Raw genomic sequence first — 20526 nt, 5'->3', positions numbered from 1 at the left:
TGATGGGATTTTTTTTTTTTTTTGGGGGGGGGGGGGTGAAGGCATCACGTGACCGATCTAATGATACCGTCTGTTGTTCATCTGTGGCAACCAGGGCCAGACGTCTGTCAGGTCGGGAGGACAAGGGCAAGCGTGAGAGAGTGAGACAAACGAAGGAGCAGCTCTGTGAAAAGAGGAACTTTTTTTTTCTGTGCTCGGCAGTTAGACCTAAATCTACAGTCTGAAGGAAAACATTTGAGTTTCGACGTAAAGAAAAAGAAAGAAAATATCGGCAAAATGATGACCCAGGTGGAGACCACGGTGCACTATGATAACGGCTACGAGGATGAGTATATGATCCAGGAGGAAGAGTGGGACAGGGACATGTTACTAGACCCTGCCTGGGAACAACAACAGAGGAAAGTACGTAAAAAATCGTCTGTTTCTGAAAAAAGTCTAAAACTATCGAGCGTTAGCTAATATTATTTTAGAGAGAAATTAAACAGCTTGGTCTTTTCTTACTCAGAATTGTGTAACTTTAGATGTTATGGTAATTTTTTAATATTTCTATGTAAAAATATATATTTTACATATGTACACAGTAGTACAGTTCATAACTTTGGGCTAACAGTAAAAAAAAAAAGTCTTGAGAGACGTTAAGCACGCCGAGTCGGGGAGATAAACTTCCGGTTAACCTTGTCAAAATAAAATCAGTTCAGCGGGTTCATCGCGACAAGTCACGCTGCTGAAGTATTTTGATCTCTTTACTGGACATTTTGTTCTTGGATGTTGGGATAGGGTAGCTGTTATTCGTATCACTGATAGACATTACCCAAAATATAGTTCAGTGAGGTCGGGAGCAAGTTATAGAGGTACACAAGTTATACAACCACAACTACACAGCTTGAATTTTGCCTTAAGAAGTCAGTGGCCGTTGGGGTTACTTCACCCACCTCTGGTAAACGTAACGTTTAGTTTTATTTTTAAAGGTGGCATTGGTTAACCTCCGGTGTGGTCCTCGCTAAGTGCCGCAGACCTGACGCAGATAGGGTCCAGTGCGTGAGGCGTGAGGGACGGATGCGGTGGTGGGTACCAGCTAACAATAGCTGTACCTTCCAGCGGCTCTCCAGACTGCTGCCTCTCCACTGATACGCGAGGAATGCGAGCTGTCAACAGATGCTTCTAACACATGATGACGCTCTTGGGATTAGAATGGACGCTCCATCTAATTTTAACCTCGGGACCAAAAGGCATTAGTAGGGTTAATCCAGTGTCCTTGGTGCGGAATTCTTTTGTTTATAGAAACCACGTAGAAAAATTGTACCAGCACCAACTCGACTCGATATAGCCTCGGCCCCCAACACCGTCAGTTGGTTTTAGGGCTTTAAAAATTGGCTGGGACCTTATACTGCAGCTCTTTGCACAACTGGAGTCCATCAGCTCCTCCATGCCCTTCGTAACCTCCTGTGGCCTGCGCAGGGATGATAAAACTGTATTTTTGGCAACACCAGGCAGCAACACCACAGTCCATATACACAGCTATTTTTTCCACTCTTTATCTAATTTTGAGTTGATAAGTGGTCATTGGAGGGTGGTTTGAGTTTTTTCTGTTCCTTTGTGCCCCAGTTTGACGCTCAATATTAGCACCCACACTGTGCTGCAGCTTCTATTTGTTGAAAATGGAACAAAATTGCTCTATTACTGATATCTATTGTCATTTTTTCCAAAATATTATCTCCTATACCATGGTGCAATTAGCTTATTTTAATTCTAGTTGTGGTTGCTATATATTATTGCTTATATGGAGCCCTTTTTAAATCTATTGCCTAATTCATATGAGTTCATCAAGGAGATTGATGACAGAGCAGAGTAGGCACAGCCGGGGTGCTCGGTTTCATTGAGCGAAAGTGATGAAATGTGACTGATACATAGTGAATATCCTTCATCTAAGTTAAACCAAGTGAAAATAGTCATCCATGATCCGCTGATGTGGCTAGGTCTTTCCAAAATGTTAAGCATCCAGTTCGCTTTTATTTTCCATCCTCCAGCCTCTGACCTAGTGAGCCCCAAAGGCATCCGTCACTTCAGTGACAGGGTCGGTCCTCACTGGATGTGATTCATAAATATTTTTAGCTTTAATCGTCACCGGGCAGTAGAGGGCGGGGATGCTTGGAAAGTAGGGTTCTGCGACTAGTGGCAGAGCCAGATTTGGAGGACCAGCAGACAAAGTTTTTTTTTTACAAGGAAGGCAGCGGCTCATTGTCACACACACACACCCGAGGGACTCACTCAGTGTGGAATGGGGATGGCCTTTACTCTAATGCCTGTAATATTCTGATTTTGCTCCGGCACCTGCGGGGCGAGAAGCTGAGTGGCTGGCTGGGCATGCATATGCAGTCCTCCTGGGTACAAGGTTGTCCGTGGATCAGTGCTGGAAAATCCTAAAATATTTTCCCCATGTCACTCTAGAGTATTTATTTATTCACATATAAATCTAGAAAGTATGCAAGTAAAGTCACAAAAATGTAAAATTAGCTCATTTAAAATGTTCTTCTGTGCTTCTTTTTAGATAGACATCAGCTGTGATCTTTTCCTCTCATGGGCTAAAATCACAATTTTTCTTAAAAGGAAATGAAACTCAAAGGAAAAAGTGCAAAAGTCAACCCAGTTTATCTTTTCACTGAAAACTATTTATTTTTAATAAAATCAGTAAATGCTTTCATTCTCTACTCCTGTTAATGGAGATGAAAGGTAAAATTGAAACATGTTATCAGGAAGTGTAGCATACGCAAATATCACACTACAGCTCGTTGTTTATGTACAACTTTTATCATGTAGTTGATTAGTTCAATGATTCATACATCTAAACATAGAAACTAGGGATGGGCAAAAGTGTAAATATTTAGTACAATTTTGTCTACCAATAATTATTGGGGAAGAAAAAACAAGATGAAACTTTATTATGGTGCATCATTTTGCAATACTGCTCCCACATTGCCTTTCAAAACATGCTTGTCCTTCATTTCTGCCCCTCCATAAAAGCCTGAACTCATTCTCTGCCAGACTGTGGCAGATATATTTCAATTTGCATTTATTTCTTTATTTAGAGTGCTGAATTGTAATTAAAGTTCAAGGAAATTCAGTCACTTAAAAGACAATTGTCTTCACTTTTTTAAAGTTTAATTTTCCAAGGTCTACGAATAACCGAGTTTAAATGATCATGATATCAGTACTGACCAACATAAATAATGATTTTTTTTCTTTTGCCATAGTTGGGCAGCCCAAATTGAAACTTGATTTCTATCTAATGATAGTGAGCTGTTGAAATGTTTATATTTTCTGTGTGGCAGAGGGTAATATTTACAACATCCAGATCCATTACTCATCCTTGTGGCATATCTTTCAAATTATTCTAAATGAGAATTTTTAATGTGCCCATCATTCATTCACTCCTGGCTTGTCTCCACACTTCATCGGCAATGCCTGTGCTCTGGAAGAACGGCACACGTGTACTGTGATAGAGCTATCTCCATGCAGCTGTAACATATCAACGTGTCATATTCGAAGTGGCAAAATAGTGACAGAAAGTGACGTGAGGGGAAAACTTGTCCCTCGTCCACGTGACATTTTCACTCATGTTGACGTTCTTCTTCCCCGTCTTTTATCATGAGGCACGGCAGAGCAGTCTAAATTTATCACCTTATATCAGCTGGAATGTGCTCTGTGGTCGGCTCCCAGCTTTCATCCTTACAGTGCTCAGCGTCCATGAACTCTGCTGCTAGCTATTGATAGAGGCTTTATAAAAATAGGCGAAAGACAATGAGCCTGTCTTAACTTGATTTACAGTATTTGAGTACCAAACATGGAGTACATTTGTTCTGATAGGTGTTAGCTATGGAACCATTGTAGGAAATGTTGAAACTTAACACTAATGTTTAACTAATGGACAATCGACTTGGTTATAGTCCTAAGTGAAGATCCCAGTTTGTTTAGGTTTACTGTAAAGAGGAATAGCTTGTAGTTTAATCCAGTAAAAAAGTGATATAAATTTTTAGAAGTGAGTATAACTGCCAGTTAAACAAAAATGCCCCCAAAAGTGAAGAAAACTTAACTGACTGCTGTAAATTTCTTTTCGTTTTTGAGTCAAATCCAATTTTTATTGAGCTGGGAATCCTTTTTCTGTTAGACCTTCACAGCTTGGTGTAACTCCCACCTGAGGAAAGCTGGTGTTCAAATTGAAAACATTGAGGAGGACTTCAGGAATGGACTCAAACTCATGCTGCTGCTGGAAGTTATCTCAGGTTGGAGCACTAAAGAGAGTTTTCATTTTCTTGCCTTTTTTTAGTGTTTCAGTCAGCTTTCTTTCTGTGTCTTATTAGCTGAGGTTATATGCACACCATATTGTGTTTGCAGGAGAGAGGCTACCCAAGCCAGATAGAGGGAAGATGCGGTTTCATAAGATCGCAAATGTTAACAAAGCTTTGGACTTCATCACAAGTAAAGGAGTCAAACTGGTTTCAATAGGAGCCGAAGGTACCTGTGCACGTCCTGTGTATGAATATAATGTAACCATTTAGGGATGCAAGAGTTGGAACCAGGAATTTTTACCTTGTGAAATAATCTGCTGGAGACTAAATATAACACTTTTTTGTTTCAGAGATTGTGGATGGGAATGTAAAGATGACTCTTGGAATGATTTGGACTATAATCCTCCGCTTTGCCATTCAGGACATATCTGTGGAAGGTGAGGTTAGCACACACAGTCCAGGAACATATAGGTGCTTCAAGCTACGTGACAACATACCAAGACCTTTCCTGTAAAATGGGCATTTTCGCATCTGACTGTGCAAATAAGCACAATTAATCCACACATATAGATAGACACAACAGACTGGATTACTTTATTAAATAAAAACCAGCATCCTTCCTGCTTGTTTTTGGCCAGTTTATAAATAAAAGTGCATTTTATGTTCGAGTAAATTAAACATCACTTAAAAAATGCTAAAAATTCCATCATAATTCTGTTGACTTTACTTTGGTGGGTAATAATATATATATTTGCACAAAAAACCCTGCAAACGAAATGAAAACATTGTTATGGAGTTCACTTGTCACAAAAACAAGTTGTATGATATATCAGTGCACAGAATGCTTGTGTAGTATGTGCCAAATGAGAAAGCTGACCACACGTTTAAATGGCAAATACATGTTCTCCTCAGAAACATCTGCCAAGGAAGGGCTTCTACTGTGGTGTCAAAGAAAGACTGCCCCCTACAGGAATGTTAATGTCCAAAACTTCCATGTCAGGTGAGTATGACACACTGTATTGTGACCACTGAATTTAGATCTTGTAAACCAGGTGTCTATAATCTATTATAACATAATGTAGTGGTTGTTAGGTCAATAGGTTCATCTAATAGCATGATATCAATACTAAGTTCTTCTGTAGATGACTTTAGTAATACAAAATATAAAAAGGAGGATAGAGGGTAGCATCAGGGAAATGTTACCACCGCTTTAATGGTGAATATCGGAGCTGGACTCGAGAAATTTCATCTTTATGACCTGACATGTTTATTCTCTGTATTGACTGGTGAAGCTGGAAGGATGGCCTGGCCTTCTGCGCCCTGATTCACAGACACAGACCCGACCTCCTCGACTACTCTAAGCTCAACAAGGTGTTGTGTGGTTTCGCTTGCTGTGTTTCAAGCTTGCACAATAACACTTTGATTTCCACAAACATAAGAAGCACAGTTTTGTCCGCTTTGTGGAAAAGAAGTCTTTATCTACTACTAGAAGATTACACAATTGATCTCTTTACTCTGCTAATAACTCGCTTGCAGTGGTCATCTGTTTGACAAACTAATTTGTGTTTTAACGATCCTGGGGTGTTGTGTTGTGTCTCTTTTGGATATTCTTAGAAATATGTGGCATTTCAAAGGACAAGATCTACATGTTAGTGATTTAATGTGATGTAAGGTGTTTGTAGGAAGTCCGCTGTGTTGTGTTATTAATGTGTTATTTGGCTAATGGTTATAATCCGGCTTTAATTTATGAATGTGTTTCTCTCTGTTGTGAGTGCACTCATTTAGTATCGCCTCATGCTTCATTATGCTTAAGCAAATCAGTTTACCTAGCACACAATTTCATCATAATTAGCATGAAAACTGCAACTTTTATTTCAATTTTATTGCTGTGTTTTTGTGCAACCCGCTGCGCCCATTACCAGATTAGATTTAAAAGGCTCCCTTGTTAACAAGGGGTTACCACATGGTGGAAATATATGGCCTCTACACTCTGAAGAGTCTTGACTTTTCTCTGCATTTGAAACCTACTTAATGACTAGAGTATCAGTGTGAAGCATTTTAGGTCAAAAATGTATGTCTCAGTTAAATGTTCTGGTTTAGCAGATGTCCAGGATTCAGGTGAGGGCCTCGGTGAGCTGCTTATTTGCTGCGTGTTTGCAGAGGGCTAGAGAGCACAGCTCACAGCCCTCCCTTGTTCGCCAAGTAGCGATAATACACAAGTAAACTTTTCTCTCCTGGAAGAAGGTGCTGTGTTAGCCAGATGGAAAGGGCAAGGCTGCTATAGGACTATTTGAGGTGTCATGCTTTAACTGCCAGGTGTGAGTTCATAAAAAGATGTTTTTCTTCCCTTTTTAAGCCTTAAAAAAATCACAGCCAGCATAGCTGACCTCACATCAGAACATTTAGTTTGCTCGGGCCATATGTTCCCTGTTACTGTAAATATATAGCAGGGGAACCACCTTGGAAGGATATGAAGAGTGACTTTTCATTCATTTTGTGATCAGAGGCACTCACTTTTCTACACACAGCTGACTGGCCTGACTTGGAGTCAACCCTGAATAGTCACAGAAACATGAGCTTAGTCCCTGCAGAGCGCAGGCTTAGCTTTACCTCTGCCATTGTCCATGCTGTCACGTCGTATTCCCCATTTAGAGGCCACCGGTGCACATAAAAGTCAGGAAGACATCTATACGCATTACACTCATAACATCACAGTGATACTTATTAATCGCCGCAAGGACGGTGATACTTTTATTAGAAAATAATGAAAGTATATACAATGATTCAAATGGACAATGTAAACAAACCATGCTGGCTAGTAATATACTTCAGTACACTATTTCTTGCTACAGCCTTTTATTCACACTTTTTGTGTCTTTGAGATCCATGTTCACACACTCAGTCACACCTGAACTTCAGTTCTGCTCATGCTGCTTGGAGACAGTTGCATTGTGCATCAGGCAACCTTTGAATCTGGCTCCAGGTGAGCGAGTTTGTTAAGCCTGTTGAGACAGCTCTTGTCAGGGACACATACACAGACACACACACAGAAGGCTCGAGGTATTCTTATTTCCATTCCTCTATGCCATCAGTTTACCACCCAATCCATCTATCTATCTTTCTTGTACCGGATATGTGAGCAGCTGCCCCTGTCATGTTGTGCACCACCCCTACCCTCTACCTTTGAGGAACAGCGGTACAGTGATAGGGACAGCAGCATGATAGTATGATTCCTTTACCCCTTTGCACTCTTAGTGACAGCCCCATCAGCAGCAGAGGGGTTCACTGTCAGCTTTTGGCTCAAGGCACAACTCCTATCCTGTCAAACACTTGTATTTTCCTGTCACAGTAACTAGTATGAAAAAGGAGGAATGCATTTCTTTAAAACAATTCCATTAAAAAATAAGAAGAGGTATAGAGAGTAATAAACATCTGCTGGTTATAGATTATTAAATGCTTCCCCTTTCATCATCTCTTATGCAACAGACTAAAACAGCAATTCCTTAATCAAACAAAGAAAAAAAATCAATCATATTCATAATAAAGGGCAGATGGAGATAAATAAATGGTATTTATTTGAGACATAACTGACCTTTCCTGTGAATGTGATCTAATCAACAAATAAAGAATTAAACTGGTATTAAAGTTCTTTGGAAACTAAGAGATGTAATTTCTAAGGTTTTGCAAGGATCTAGTTGAGGGCTAGTAAATGTGCATGTAGATTATATGACCATCACATGTTTTGTGCCTTGATTGCATGGATTTCAGTGGTGTTGTAAGTGTGGCACTGGTGTACAGTGATGTTCTGTGTTCTTATTTAGGATGATCCTCTGGGGAACTTGAACCTGGCTTTTGACATAGCAGAAAAACACCTGGACATTCCAAAAATGCTGGATGCAGAGGGTAATATTTTATGTAGTGGAAAAATATGAGTTTTTTGTGTCCTGTTTATGGTAATGGGTGCTAACAATGTATATCTATTGTTTTGGATGAATCTCCTTCACAGGGGTCCAAATATCAACCACATAGATTTCTGTCACATATAATTGTCTTCATATCTAACTGCATTTTTGTTATGTCTGAACGGAAGTGAAAACCATAAAAAATATCTCCTTCTATTATCCAATGTAGCTGTAGTTTCCTTTAAATTCTTTCTGCCACCTTGACTTTTCATCCCTCTTCATGCCACAGATATCATCAACACCCCCAAGCCCGATGAGAGAGCCATCATGACCTATGTGTCCTGCTTTTACCATGCTTTTGCTGGAGCTGAGCAGGTAGTTTTGTCTGTCTTTTTTTCAATAGCACCATGTTATTCTGAGAATATCAAAAAAATAAAAAATATATATATACTCAGTTTGATTTAGACACAGCACACTGATTAAAAATCCTTGCCATCTTAGTTCTCTGATCTAATTACATTATTATTGTCCCCGTGCTCTCAGGCGGAGACTGCTGCCAACAGGATCTGTAAGGTGCTTGGAGTAAACCAAGAGAATGAGAAACTGATGGAAGAATATGAGAGACTGGCCAGTGAGGTAAAGTTTAAATATAATGATGGCACTTTGTGTCATGAAAGATTTTTCAAAGTGATGTGCTTTTTGGATAACAGTGATTAAGGTACAGTATTAGTACATTTTTGTTTGTCCTCTGTTTATTATGGGCTGTTCAAATTAAAAGTTCAAAAACAAAATTTTTCTCTCTCTACTCAAATATCTCACTGATGTTACAAACTGAGATCCATCTGCTGGAAAAATCAATTATTTATCACCACTCTCTTGCCACTCCACTTATTCCCATGTTGTCCTTGTGTTTTCCAGCTGCTGGAGTGGATCCGCCGCACCACTCCCTGGCTGGAGAATCGGACCCCAGAGAAGACCATGGCAGAGATGCAACGGAAGCTGGAGGACTTCAGGGACTACAGACGCCAGCACAAGCCCCCGAAAGTGCAGGAGAAGTGCCAGCTGGAAATTAACTTCAACACCCTTCAGACCAAGTTGCGCATCAGCAACCGGCCTGCCTTTATGCCCTCTGAGGGGAAGATGGTATCTGTAAGTCACAACTTCATATTCATTCATTCATGATTGAGTCTTGCGATCAGTTCTGTTGTGGTTCAGACACTAAAGATTGCATTGTGTTGACAGGATATAGCCAGTGCATGGCAGGGTCTGGAGCAGGCAGAGAAAGGGTACGAGGAATGGCTTCTTACAGAGATCCGTAGGCTTGAGAGGGTGGACCACCTTGCAGAAAAGTTTCGCCAAAAAGCAACTAATCATGAGAACTGGGCCAGCGGTCAGTTGTAGTTTGTGTATTTACCTTTTTGATTGCTGTTGATGTGTCTATAGGTCCACGTGTTTATCTTGGCCAAGCACTTTATATAGAGTGCATTTTACTGTTTAGATTTCCTCATAATGAAATGTTATTGAAGGTTAATTTCTGCATCTGTAATGACCAGATAAGGACTGTTTTTAGTAGAACCTTATTATTATCTCAATATTCCTTTTTCATATGTGACATTCAGGTAAAGAGCTGTTCCTTTCCCAGAAGGACTACGAAACAGCCACACTGACAGAAATCAGAGCACTGCTTCGAAAACACGAGGCCTTTGAGAGTGACTTGGCAGCCCACCAGGACAGAGTGGAGCAGATTGCTGCCATTGCACAGGAACTAAAGTATGCACTCCCAACAGCAGATGTATGCAGTCACGTATCACCGAAATCCAGGACAGGAGAAATAATAGTAAAGTCAATGAAATTAATCTTGTTTTTTCTTTCATGCACACTTCATGCACATGCATTGTTTTTTGGCTTTAGACCCAGTACAACCCACCGGTGATTACTGGGTTAAATTATGGGTGACAAGCAATAGAGGTCACTGCTGTCCTCTCACACAGAAAATAAGCTATGGTTCATGCATCTCAAATGCATGTGAATTAACTGTTAACCACTTAAGAACCACTAGATGCCAAGGCAGAGGTTAGGTAGCTATTAGAGGTATTCTTAGTTAAGATTTTAAGTACTCAGAAATGAGAAAGGTGTGGCTCATGGGACTTCTGAGATTTTTTTCAATCAGTGCACAATGATAGATGTGAATACAGAGAGTTTGTTGTTTTATATTTGAAAACACTGAGGAAAAAAGAGAAGGAATCAGTTATTGAGGGATAGCTCAGTAGGTAGAGTGTTTGCACCATGATCCCCCCCAATCAGGGATTCAAATCCACCGAACGGCTACACTGAGATACCCTTTGGTAGGTGCCCGGTGCTTCACTGAGTGAATGGGTTAAATGCAGAGGACTAAGCAATTTCCTATGGGATTAATAAAGTATACATTATTATTATTGACCAAAATGCTGGTTTTCTGTTAAAAGTAAGACTAAAACTTCACTGAGATCATAATGCGCTGGGATGCAGTCATATTTTCAAAGTTATTATGTGAACACATACCTTAAATATTATTTCCTCCTAGGCTGGAAAGAGACTGATCCTGTTAAGGATGTGGTCTCTAACACAGAGGTGCATGCTGTCCTTCTCTTTGGCTCACTCTCTCCTCCACCTACTGACACAAATGATACGGCTGTCTCATTTTTGCATAATCCAGCGAGTTCAGAAGTAAATTCTATACCTGAAGCTAATTCTGTGTAATGATTTACTGGAACCTACTCAGTCTCTGGAGCAACTCAACCTAGCCCAGTTATATGCTTTCCTTCACCTCTATTTCATGCAGGTGATGAAGGAAATTTTGAACACAGTAAGGGTGGGAAACCTGTGAGCTTGATTTTGCACTACATCTCTCTTTTGAACCTTTTACCAACCTGGTGAGTTGAGTTGCTATGCAGCTATCTATGACCATCTAGGTGAAGACAGAGAAACAAAGACCAAGGCTTTCTGCCAGTGCCTCCATATGTATATCCACATGCCAACCATTATGCCTCAGCTGGGGAAGCTTCACAATACCATGAGACACCATTTGGCGCAAAGCCGCACTACCTCTTTGTGATTCGTCAGCTTCTTCATTACACAGTGCCACATTTACATGCTGAACACGAGGCTAGCAGAGTTCATCAGAATAATGTCTGCCGTGAGAGATACCATCTCCCAGCCATCTTCAGCCACCCCCACTGGGACACAGGTTACCAGTGGACCTCCACTGCACACAAGACTCTACCAAAGACAAAAAGCATTTTTAATTTTTGTTTTTTTCAAATAGCTTGAAGCGGTCTGGGGTTAAGGCAACTCTTATTCCTGTAGTTTACCGTATGGTGTATTTTGACCTTTTCCATTGAATGACATCTCAATAAAATGCTACATGAACCCTGTTCACTGTTTTCCTTTGAGGTCACTTATACTTTCACCTAAAAGTGCAGCTTCAGATGCTCATCCAGGGAAAGCAGTGACAGAGTCTCAACACTGTGATGATTTTGGTGGTGCATTTTCTGTAAATGAGTGCCTAAACCTGAATACTAATTCAAGCAGTTTTAAACGCTCTGAAGTTCAAAGCCAAGAGCCCTTTTTTCTTCCAAGACTGAGCTGAATATGTTCTGTTTTTTCATGTGTTAAACTTTAATTTAAAGTCATCTTGCAGTCCTCATTATTATTTATTATAGCTATTTGCTCTCAAATTTTCTTTTCTTTGTTGTTTTACCTCAACTTAATACAGTTTTCTCATGCAGTAGGATTTACATATCTCTATATCATACTATATATTCTGTATACCACAACTCTAACCAGTGCTGGTGGGTGGATGGGGCTCTGTTTTCCAGAAGTAAAAATGGCACAACAGGTTTATTTTTCTTTTCCTAGTGAGTTGGACTACCATGATGTTGCTGCTGTTAACCAGCGCTGCCAAAGCATCTGTGACTTATGGGACAAGCTGGGAACGCTGACTCAGAAGAGGAGAGAGGCACTGGAGGTAAGAACAAAATTTCACTTGTGAGTGTATGACTGAAGGGGATTTATGGCAAAGGCTTTAGGTATTAATCCATTATAGCTGTAGAGATCTTAAAAGTTCTCAAGTTCTTTGTATATATTAAGTCCCCACAAGAGTGTGCTAATGTTCTACGCATTGAACTACCATCAAACGCCAGCTCAATTAAAATTTTAGTCAAAGCATTTTAGATGTCTGTCACTGATGTGAGTGTTGAAGAGACAAGTGATTGAAGGGGACAGATAACTGGATCCCCTCTAAAATCCCTGCCCCGCATAGAAAGGTAAAATAGAAGGGTAGAGGGGATAAAAGAGATATGGATGTAGATGTCATATCCAGAAAGCAACTGGCTAAAAGCCCACTAGCCACTTCCTCTGAGCCATACTGGCCATTCCAGACCCACAAATGTGTGAGGGCCTGGGAAAAGGGCCAAGGATTAAGTCTGAATGACAGGAACAGGGGGCTGTTTATCTCCATCTTCTACTTCCAACTATCTCCCATTGAGGGGAGGGACTCTGTCAGGAACAACCAAGCCAGACTTGGGAGCTGGGGTTAACAAGTCAAAGAAAGTTATGCACACTGCCATCATTCTCAAAACAGGTGAGAGGGTGTTTAAGTCATGCTAAAGCGTAACGCTGAGCTGTGATTAGATATTGTGACAATTTTAGGATTTCAACATTTATAAAACATGTCTGTTATGTTTTGTAATCCTCTCAGCGCACAGAGAAACTGCTGGAAACCATTGATCAGTTGTTCCTAGAATTTGCTAAGAGGTCTGCTCCTTTCAACAATTGGATGGAAGGAGCGATGGAGGATCTGCAGGACATGTTTATAGTGCATACTATTGAAGAGGTTCAGGTAAGTTTACTATATTCTGAGGAGAGCAGCCTTTGGCATTAAGTGCTTATAATGTGATCACAGTGTAATTTTACAGTTTTTCATATAAGCCCATTTAATGGATTCCTCGTGATTGGGTTTCATAATATATAATGTTGTGTTGAAAAAACAAAAATGCTATATAGTGCGCAATGTTTCTATTTGTCACACCCTAAAAAAAACAGCACATAATGTTATCTCTTGGGACAAAATTGACATTTCCATAAAATTTCAACACTTTCCTCTCCTGCTTCCCCTTCCAGAGTCTAATCGCAGCTCATGAGCAGTTCAAAGCTACTCTTCCCGAGGCAGATTCAGAGAGACAGGCCATCTTGGGAATCCACAATGAGGTGCAGAAAATTTCACAGAGCTATGGGATCAAGGCCAGCTTTATCAACTCTTACAGCACTATCACAACTGAAGAGCTTCTCAACAAGTGGGAAAAGGTAGCTACAGTTTTCAAACTGATTTATAGACTCAGAGAGTATATTAAAGGGTAGTCATAGAGATAGTGGACATAAGAGAACACTATCATTGTTTACTAATACTGATATTTTATGACAGAGGAGTCAGCAATCGCTTAGTAAGTTTGCAATCCAAATCACTATCTCTTAATAAAAATGTAATTTATACAACCAGCAATAATGTATCTGTTCTGTGTATCTGTGCATGTTTTCTAGGTGAAAAAGCTGGTTCCTCAGAGAGATAGTGCCCTCCAGGAGGAGATGGCACGCCAGCATGCCAACGAAAGGCTGAGACGGCAGTTTGCTGCCCAGGCTAATTTGATTGGGCCCTGGATACAGACCAGGATGGAGGTTCAGTATACAGGCTTAATAAGCAAATTCTACATTAATCAAATAAAGTCTGAAATGGAAGAGGATTATTTTCTAATTCATTGTACTTAGACAAGTAGAATAGCAGTTTCATTCCTGATGATGATGATATCTGAATAATACAAAGTAAATTTACTCAGGATATATTTATACACACATGTATATACTCACCTCATAGTTCTTATACAGAGTAAAATTACTGTCAGTCACATGTAATTGGCTCTTTGCAGATTCAGTAAGCAAACCCTCTTCATGACCAGTTTTGATCATAAGATGGGGCTCTAAGAGCCCCATCTTATGATCAAACGAGCTTACGAGCTAACCTCGTGGCATGTACCGTCCTAACAGGAAATAGGGCGCTGCTCCCTGGAGATAGGAGGCACCTTGGAGGACCAGATGACCCAGCTGAAGCAAATCGAGCATGTCATAGTTGCTTATAAACCCAATATTGACAAGTTAGAGGGAGACCACCAGCTAATCCAGGAGTCACTTGTGTTTGATAACAAACACACCAACTACACCATGGAGGTACTGGAAATTGAGTTTTATAGCTACATATACATAGAAAAATACATTGATTCTTAAAGTAGGTTTGTCAACATAAACTTGGATTTCCAGAGTCTTTTAACATTTCTGGTCTGTCAACACAGCACATCCGTGTTGGGTGGGAGCTGCTCCTCACAACCATCGCCCGAACTATCAATGAGATTGAGACCCAGATCCTGACCCGGGATGCTAAGGGCATCAGTCAGCAGCAGATGAATGAGTTCAGATCGTCTTTCAACCACTTTGACAGGGTACAGCGTTTTGCCATTTCACTTCACTAGAGCCATTTTCTGCCTATTCCAGTGGCCGATGTAAAGCAATCTCAGTAGCTCAGAAGAAGAGCAGGGGGTAGCCCAGTTTTGAGAGATGTGTCTTGAGCTTATGAGCATCAAAACCCAGGTGTTAACTCTTATGTGGTATTTGTGACATCCATAAACTGTATAAAACACGGATGTAGCGACAGCAGCTTTACATGTTGGTCAGTGCAGTCTCTCTGTAAAGCTGGGTGTTTTTGGCACTGCCGTCTCAGTATTTTGTAACGTTATGTGGTGAGCGAGGATTGGATCTCTCTATGAAGCTGAGCAACACTGCATGCTCATTAGCTAATGACTTGTGATTGATGAACCAATGAGCATACCGTTTTATCTTCCTTCCTCACTCTAATGGGGACCATAATTTACAAATTATGTTTTAGTTATTTACTTGAAGCTAGCAGTTGTGCCCATAAAGTCTGGCTGTAAACCTGCATGAAAAAGAAAGCAGGTTTAAACTTCATTGGCTTTACTTTTCAGATCTAGAAGCTACATCCATGTTTTAAATACTGTCTCTGATACTTGCTAAATCCCATCCAGTTCAAAGTGCAATCTTCTGCACTCACCCCTATATTTAATATGAAGGTTGGTCAGGACTAAAGGTGAAGATTAAACATTTTTACTGGTATCTTGCTGTGAAAGTATTAAAATATCTAAGTATTTCTCTCTATATATATATTTGGTTAAGATTATTTTTATATAGTAAAACTTCAATGATAGATGACTTACTCAAGCATGTCTCAAACGTATTCAAGTCACATCTGTACAGCCACATACTGGTTCCCCTCACCATGATGGAGTAACAGCTTGGATAATACACCCAACAAATTCCAATCTCATTACAAAACTGACAATGCTGCAGCTTTTTGTGATTGATAAGAATGCTTTGGATCTGTGTTTCCAACTTCCATGCGCCCAGTTTCAGTGTGAATGCACGTGCATGTGCCATATTAGCCTTTAAGCTTTTTTATCATGAAATCTTCAACTTTTATCAAAACTTTTATCTTTTCTGTATTTCTCTGACAACACTTTCTGAAATTTGGCGTCTGGTTTGTAGAAGAAGAATGGAGCAATGGAAACAGATGACTTCAGAGCCTGCCTCATCTCCATGGGATATGACTTGGTAAGGCGCTTCACTGTTATTTGGATGCAGCTGTGTTATTAGTAAATTCTGCAATTGTTTGATTTTCACACATACAGTCACACATACATGCAGTCATTATGGGTCTTCATTCACGCCTATTTCAGGGAGAGGTGGAGTTTGCTCGCATAATGATGCTGGTAGACTCCAATGCTACGGGAATCGTTTCCTTCCAGTCTTTCATCGACTTTATGACCAGAGAGACTGCTGATACAGACACTGCCGAGCAGGTTGTGGCATCCTTCCGGATCCTCGCTGCTGATAAGGTGTGTATGGGGCTTACTGGCATATGGGCAGATATTTTTAGCATAAGCTATTCCTGTCATTATTTCCAGGGATTTGCCACGTCATACTGATTTACGATGTACTTTTTTGTAGATGAGAAACAAATTAAAACAGAAAATGGGAGTAAGAATCTGAAATGCAATTACCTTTCCACGTCCACAGCCTTATATACTTGTAGAGGAGCTCAGGAGAGAACTTCCCCCTGAACAAGCAGAGTATTGCATCATGAGGATGCCACCCTACGCTGGTCATGGAGCACCACCCGGGGCACTGGACTACACTGCCTTCTCCACTGCCCTCTATGGAGAGAGCGATCTTTAACCTGACCAGAAAACCTTTCATCCACCATCCATTAACCTCTCCTCTGCTTTCCCACCCTCCCTCCCTCCCCTCCATCTCATGGTGAAGTTAAGGAATCTATAATGCAAGTTGGATCAAATATACCAAATGGAATGAAAGTCTTTATTGATTAGTTTTCTGACACATTACTCATGCTGAGCATTGTTCTGTTTCTTTAGTACTCATCTTGTGCTGTCTGGCAGAAGATGCTTCCCAAAACATAGAAATAATGATGAAAAAATTGAAATTAGAAGCAATTCAATTTGATTTTTTTTTTGCTTGTGTGGTATGATGATTTGGTTCAGGATCGTGGAATTTAGGTAAAACTGGAAGATACAGGAAATAAAGGAGATTAGTTAGTCATACACCAAAAGGATCGTGGTGTTTCAGTAATTTTTCTGTAAAGAAAATAGTCATTTTTGGCAAGCAATGTTGTGTATTGTTTTATTTTTCCCCACAGTACACTTGTTTTGGGAATAAAATCTTCTGATAAGGCATTTTGACATGCTTCAAGTGAATTACAGTTTGCAAAAGCAATTTCAGACCTACTGCCATCCATCAATAAACAGTGTGTTCCCCAAAAGGCCAAAAATATGCAGTACCAACAGAAGACAAATCGAAAACCACACGAAGGCAAAAGTAAATGTTTGCTCAGTGCTTTGAAAGCTGAAAACACTGTAGACTAAATGTGCAGTATTCACTAATGGTAAGATCAAACATTTGTTGGGTAGTGACAAACTCTAATGCTTACATGTGTCTGGAAAAATGGACAGTAAATTTCAAGAACTGCACATATAATAAATATCAACTATAATACAACAGGTGGTGCCATCATGGAAAAAATGGCCTAACAATACTAGACTTTGTGGCTGTGGTGTTTATCGAAATCCTTTATTTGTCCAGAAGCTTCCCATTAATTTCAATTAGTAGTAGTTTTCCATGGTAAGCTGAAAAAACCCCAAAGGATCTCAATGTCATATTTATCTTTAAATTGCATTTGAGGAAATTACTGTAAAATGTGGGACAAGAATATTATACTCATGTTCCATACTGTTTGAACATGAAATTTTAAAATTGAGTGGTATTTAAAAATATGGTGATGACAGTGATTTGAGACTAATATAATAAAAAAATAGGCTGGTAAAGTTGTCTTTATTTGATGCTCTAAATAATTAAAAAAGCATCATCATTGAATACTCTACACAGACTGAGCTAAAACATGCCAGAACATACATCCAGTCCAGTCAATATGATTTCAGGTGCAAGCTTTTCCTTTCAAAAGAGAAATATTTCTGGTGTAACTTGTGAGCTCTGACTCTGACACCTCTGATCTCTATAGGTGATGTTCTTATTTTTGGCAGAGACATGGATTTGTTGTATTGATCTAAAACTTCAGGTAGTAAAAACACCTTAAAGAGAAAACAGCTGGCTCCAGTATGACTCTGTTCAGTAAGTTACACTTTGTGCTCCAAGATAATGGATTCATTAAATAAACTTTATAATGCAGCCATTTATTTCAAATGGTGAATGTGTTTCTTTTTATGTTTGTCACCAGATGGGGGGAAAGACCATAATCCACATGTAAACAAGTCCCTGCACAAGAATCTCAAACTGTAAATTTTAGTGGATGCGGATTAATTAGATATAGATATTCCTAAATTTGTATGGGTTGTGCTGCAAGCGAAGAAGTAGTACGTCAATTTGAAGTCAATATGAAGTCAATATGCAAATACATCCAATGGAGGGACTTGGTCTTTCATGACATTTACTCTTCCTCCTCAATTCCATTTTTCTTCTGCTACATGGTTAGCAGTTCATCCCTACCACTTGAGTATATATGCCATCTGAAAGGTTAATGGTATGGTTAATTGGCCTGCTATGATTTTCAGTCAGCAGTCAATGATGGGCAGCTGTGTGTTGTTACCTCCTCATTCTGGAATTGGCCAAGGAGGGTTTGCCATTTCATATTTAACCAGCACTCAGATGAGTGCTGGTTGCTCATTTATGCAGCTGACAAGCAAAATGGGTTCTTGGGTTCTTGTAAGGTAGCGTGTGGGTAAATAATTATATGCACTTATTCACAAATGTTCATGTTTTAGTGCTTATGACCCTTTTCCCCCCTACAGTCAGTTACCATTCATTGCACTCTTGAGCTGGAACGTGCATGGCTTTCCTGCTAAAGGTAGGAATACACCTTAATGAGATTATAAATCTTATAGATGCTTATTTTAAAAAATATATATATATATCACATGGTTCCTTGGTTTAAACTTACTGTAGATATTTTTCTCTAGATTGGGGCCTGCCTAATCCCAATGATGGTGGGTTCTATAACATAGAGGCACAGCCTCTCCTCCATTATGATTCCCTCCCAGGTGCCCCACCTGTTCCTGCTGATCCAAATGACCCTGCTGTGTCATTCATGCATGACCCAGTAAGGTTGGGAACCTCTAGAGTTCAAACCTTGCCACCCAACTTCAGGGCAACTCCAGGTGGGCTTGGTGAACCTTCTGGTTTTGGTCCTGTGGAAGACTCTACACCTACCTTGTTGTCTGGAACATCTCACCTGAGGCCTGATTTTGGCTTTTCTCCAGCTCAGCTTGAAACGGGTCAACTTGGTCATGATGAAGGGAATCTTGATTATAGTAACTCAGAAAGGGGAACCCATGGGCTGGGCTCTACAACTTCCTTCCAGTCTGGTGCGTTGAGTAAGTATGTAGCCACCTATGAGCATGGAAATTCAGAGAGGGAAACGGAAGATTATTTCCCACCAGTGTTACATGCCTATCCTTTTGCTTTACCTGGAACTGTTTCGCAATACTACCTCAGACCTGCACTACCTGTTGACTGGTTAGCACCTTTATGGTACGGTGTCCACTAAGATACATCTGCATTGCTCAAACCCAGGTTCCCAGTGGTCACAAGACTGTAAAAGTACTTTTGGTTCTTCAAATAATTGAAGCGTTCTAGGATCTCTGTAATTCAATTCCCAGTTTCTGTAAATTTTGGCATAGTCATGTTTGCCTGGCATGAAACAGAAGAAATAAAATACTGCATGAACACTTGACTGTGACGGTTTGAGATCAAAACACTGTATAGATATACTATTTATGCGTCTTTCTAAGAATATGTACTAATATGTATTACTTACCTTTTTTTTTCCTTTCTGGGATTCTTGCTATTTTTGAGGTTCTGAATAATGAGTCATAAAACCCAAAATGCATATCTTAGTTTGCACTGACCAGTCAATACACAAACTCATGATGGAAAGCTCCCCTAGTAAATGAAGTAGCTAGCTCAGCTATTAGATATGCTCTTCAGTGCATGTCATCTACATAGCTACAGGTATTAAACTCAAACAGCTGGAAGCAACACAACTTCAGCTCCTCTATTTATCAGATCAGGATTAGGCTATTCGATGAAGCCTAACTTGTATCTGCAGTACTTGAGCAGATAAATTGCCTTTAGGGGGCCACAAAGCTTCACCTTGTTTGGACAGATTTGGGTAGCAGGAGGAGTAGAGTAGTGTCACGTGCCAGAAACATGAAAGTTGGCAAGCGTTGTCTCAGTCTTTGTTGAAACTAGTACAGCTTACGGTTCTCATCTCTCAGCTGCCCTTTTATAGATTACCTATAGCACTAGCCTAGCTGATAAACTAGCTGCATGGACTCAGAGGATAGTATGAAGTGACAGATTTTATTGGCCTGAAAAAGAATAAGTAGCCACTGTTGTCTTGAGCCTTTTTCTGAAGAGGCAAAACTTTCCTTTTTAATTGAAAAAAACATTTTCTGATCTGATATTTTAATACTAACAGAAGCAGCTTTCAAGTAACATCTCTGAAAACATAAAAAAAATAATGGTGGATATGAGTAAAGTTTTTGAAAGGTACAAGTTAATTGTGAATGACTTTAACTACTTCCAAGGTGAACTTATATAGTTATGTTACAGTAAATGTCAGAAAAGTAAAAGTAGCTCCACTTTTCAGT

The 20526-nt window shown here is 39.9% G+C and overlaps 1 protein-coding gene across 1 annotated transcript; it reads left to right on the top strand.

The window, feature by feature from the left end:
• Positions 1 to 66: 66 nt before the first annotated feature.
• actn2b (actinin, alpha 2b) lies at positions 67 to 19607 on the top strand. Its single transcript, XM_026190111.1, has 23 exons — positions 67 to 402; positions 4166 to 4280; positions 4393 to 4512; positions 4637 to 4723; positions 5199 to 5286; positions 5579 to 5657; positions 8108 to 8189; positions 8478 to 8563; positions 8732 to 8824; positions 9107 to 9337; positions 9431 to 9578; positions 9808 to 9958; positions 12086 to 12194; positions 12927 to 13067; positions 13349 to 13531; positions 13766 to 13900; positions 14267 to 14446; positions 14569 to 14715; positions 15833 to 15898; positions 16024 to 16182; positions 16364 to 18585; positions 18667 to 18722; positions 18835 to 19607. Exons 1-21 carry the CDS (start codon positions 277 to 279, stop codon positions 16520 to 16522), a joined length of 2685 nt encoding a protein of 894 aa, XP_026045896.1. The 5' UTR covers positions 67 to 276; the 3' UTR covers positions 16523 to 18585; positions 18667 to 18722; positions 18835 to 19607.
• Positions 19608 to 20526: the final 919 nt, after the last annotated feature.

This window comes from Astatotilapia calliptera, chromosome 13 (genome assembly GCF_900246225.1).
Source record: "Astatotilapia calliptera chromosome 13, fAstCal1.2, whole genome shotgun sequence".
Lineage (NCBI taxonomy): Eukaryota > Metazoa > Chordata > Actinopteri > Cichliformes > Cichlidae > Astatotilapia > Astatotilapia calliptera.
Note: the sequence above shows the minus strand (reverse complement) of the source record. Positions and strands in the feature narration are given on the sequence as shown.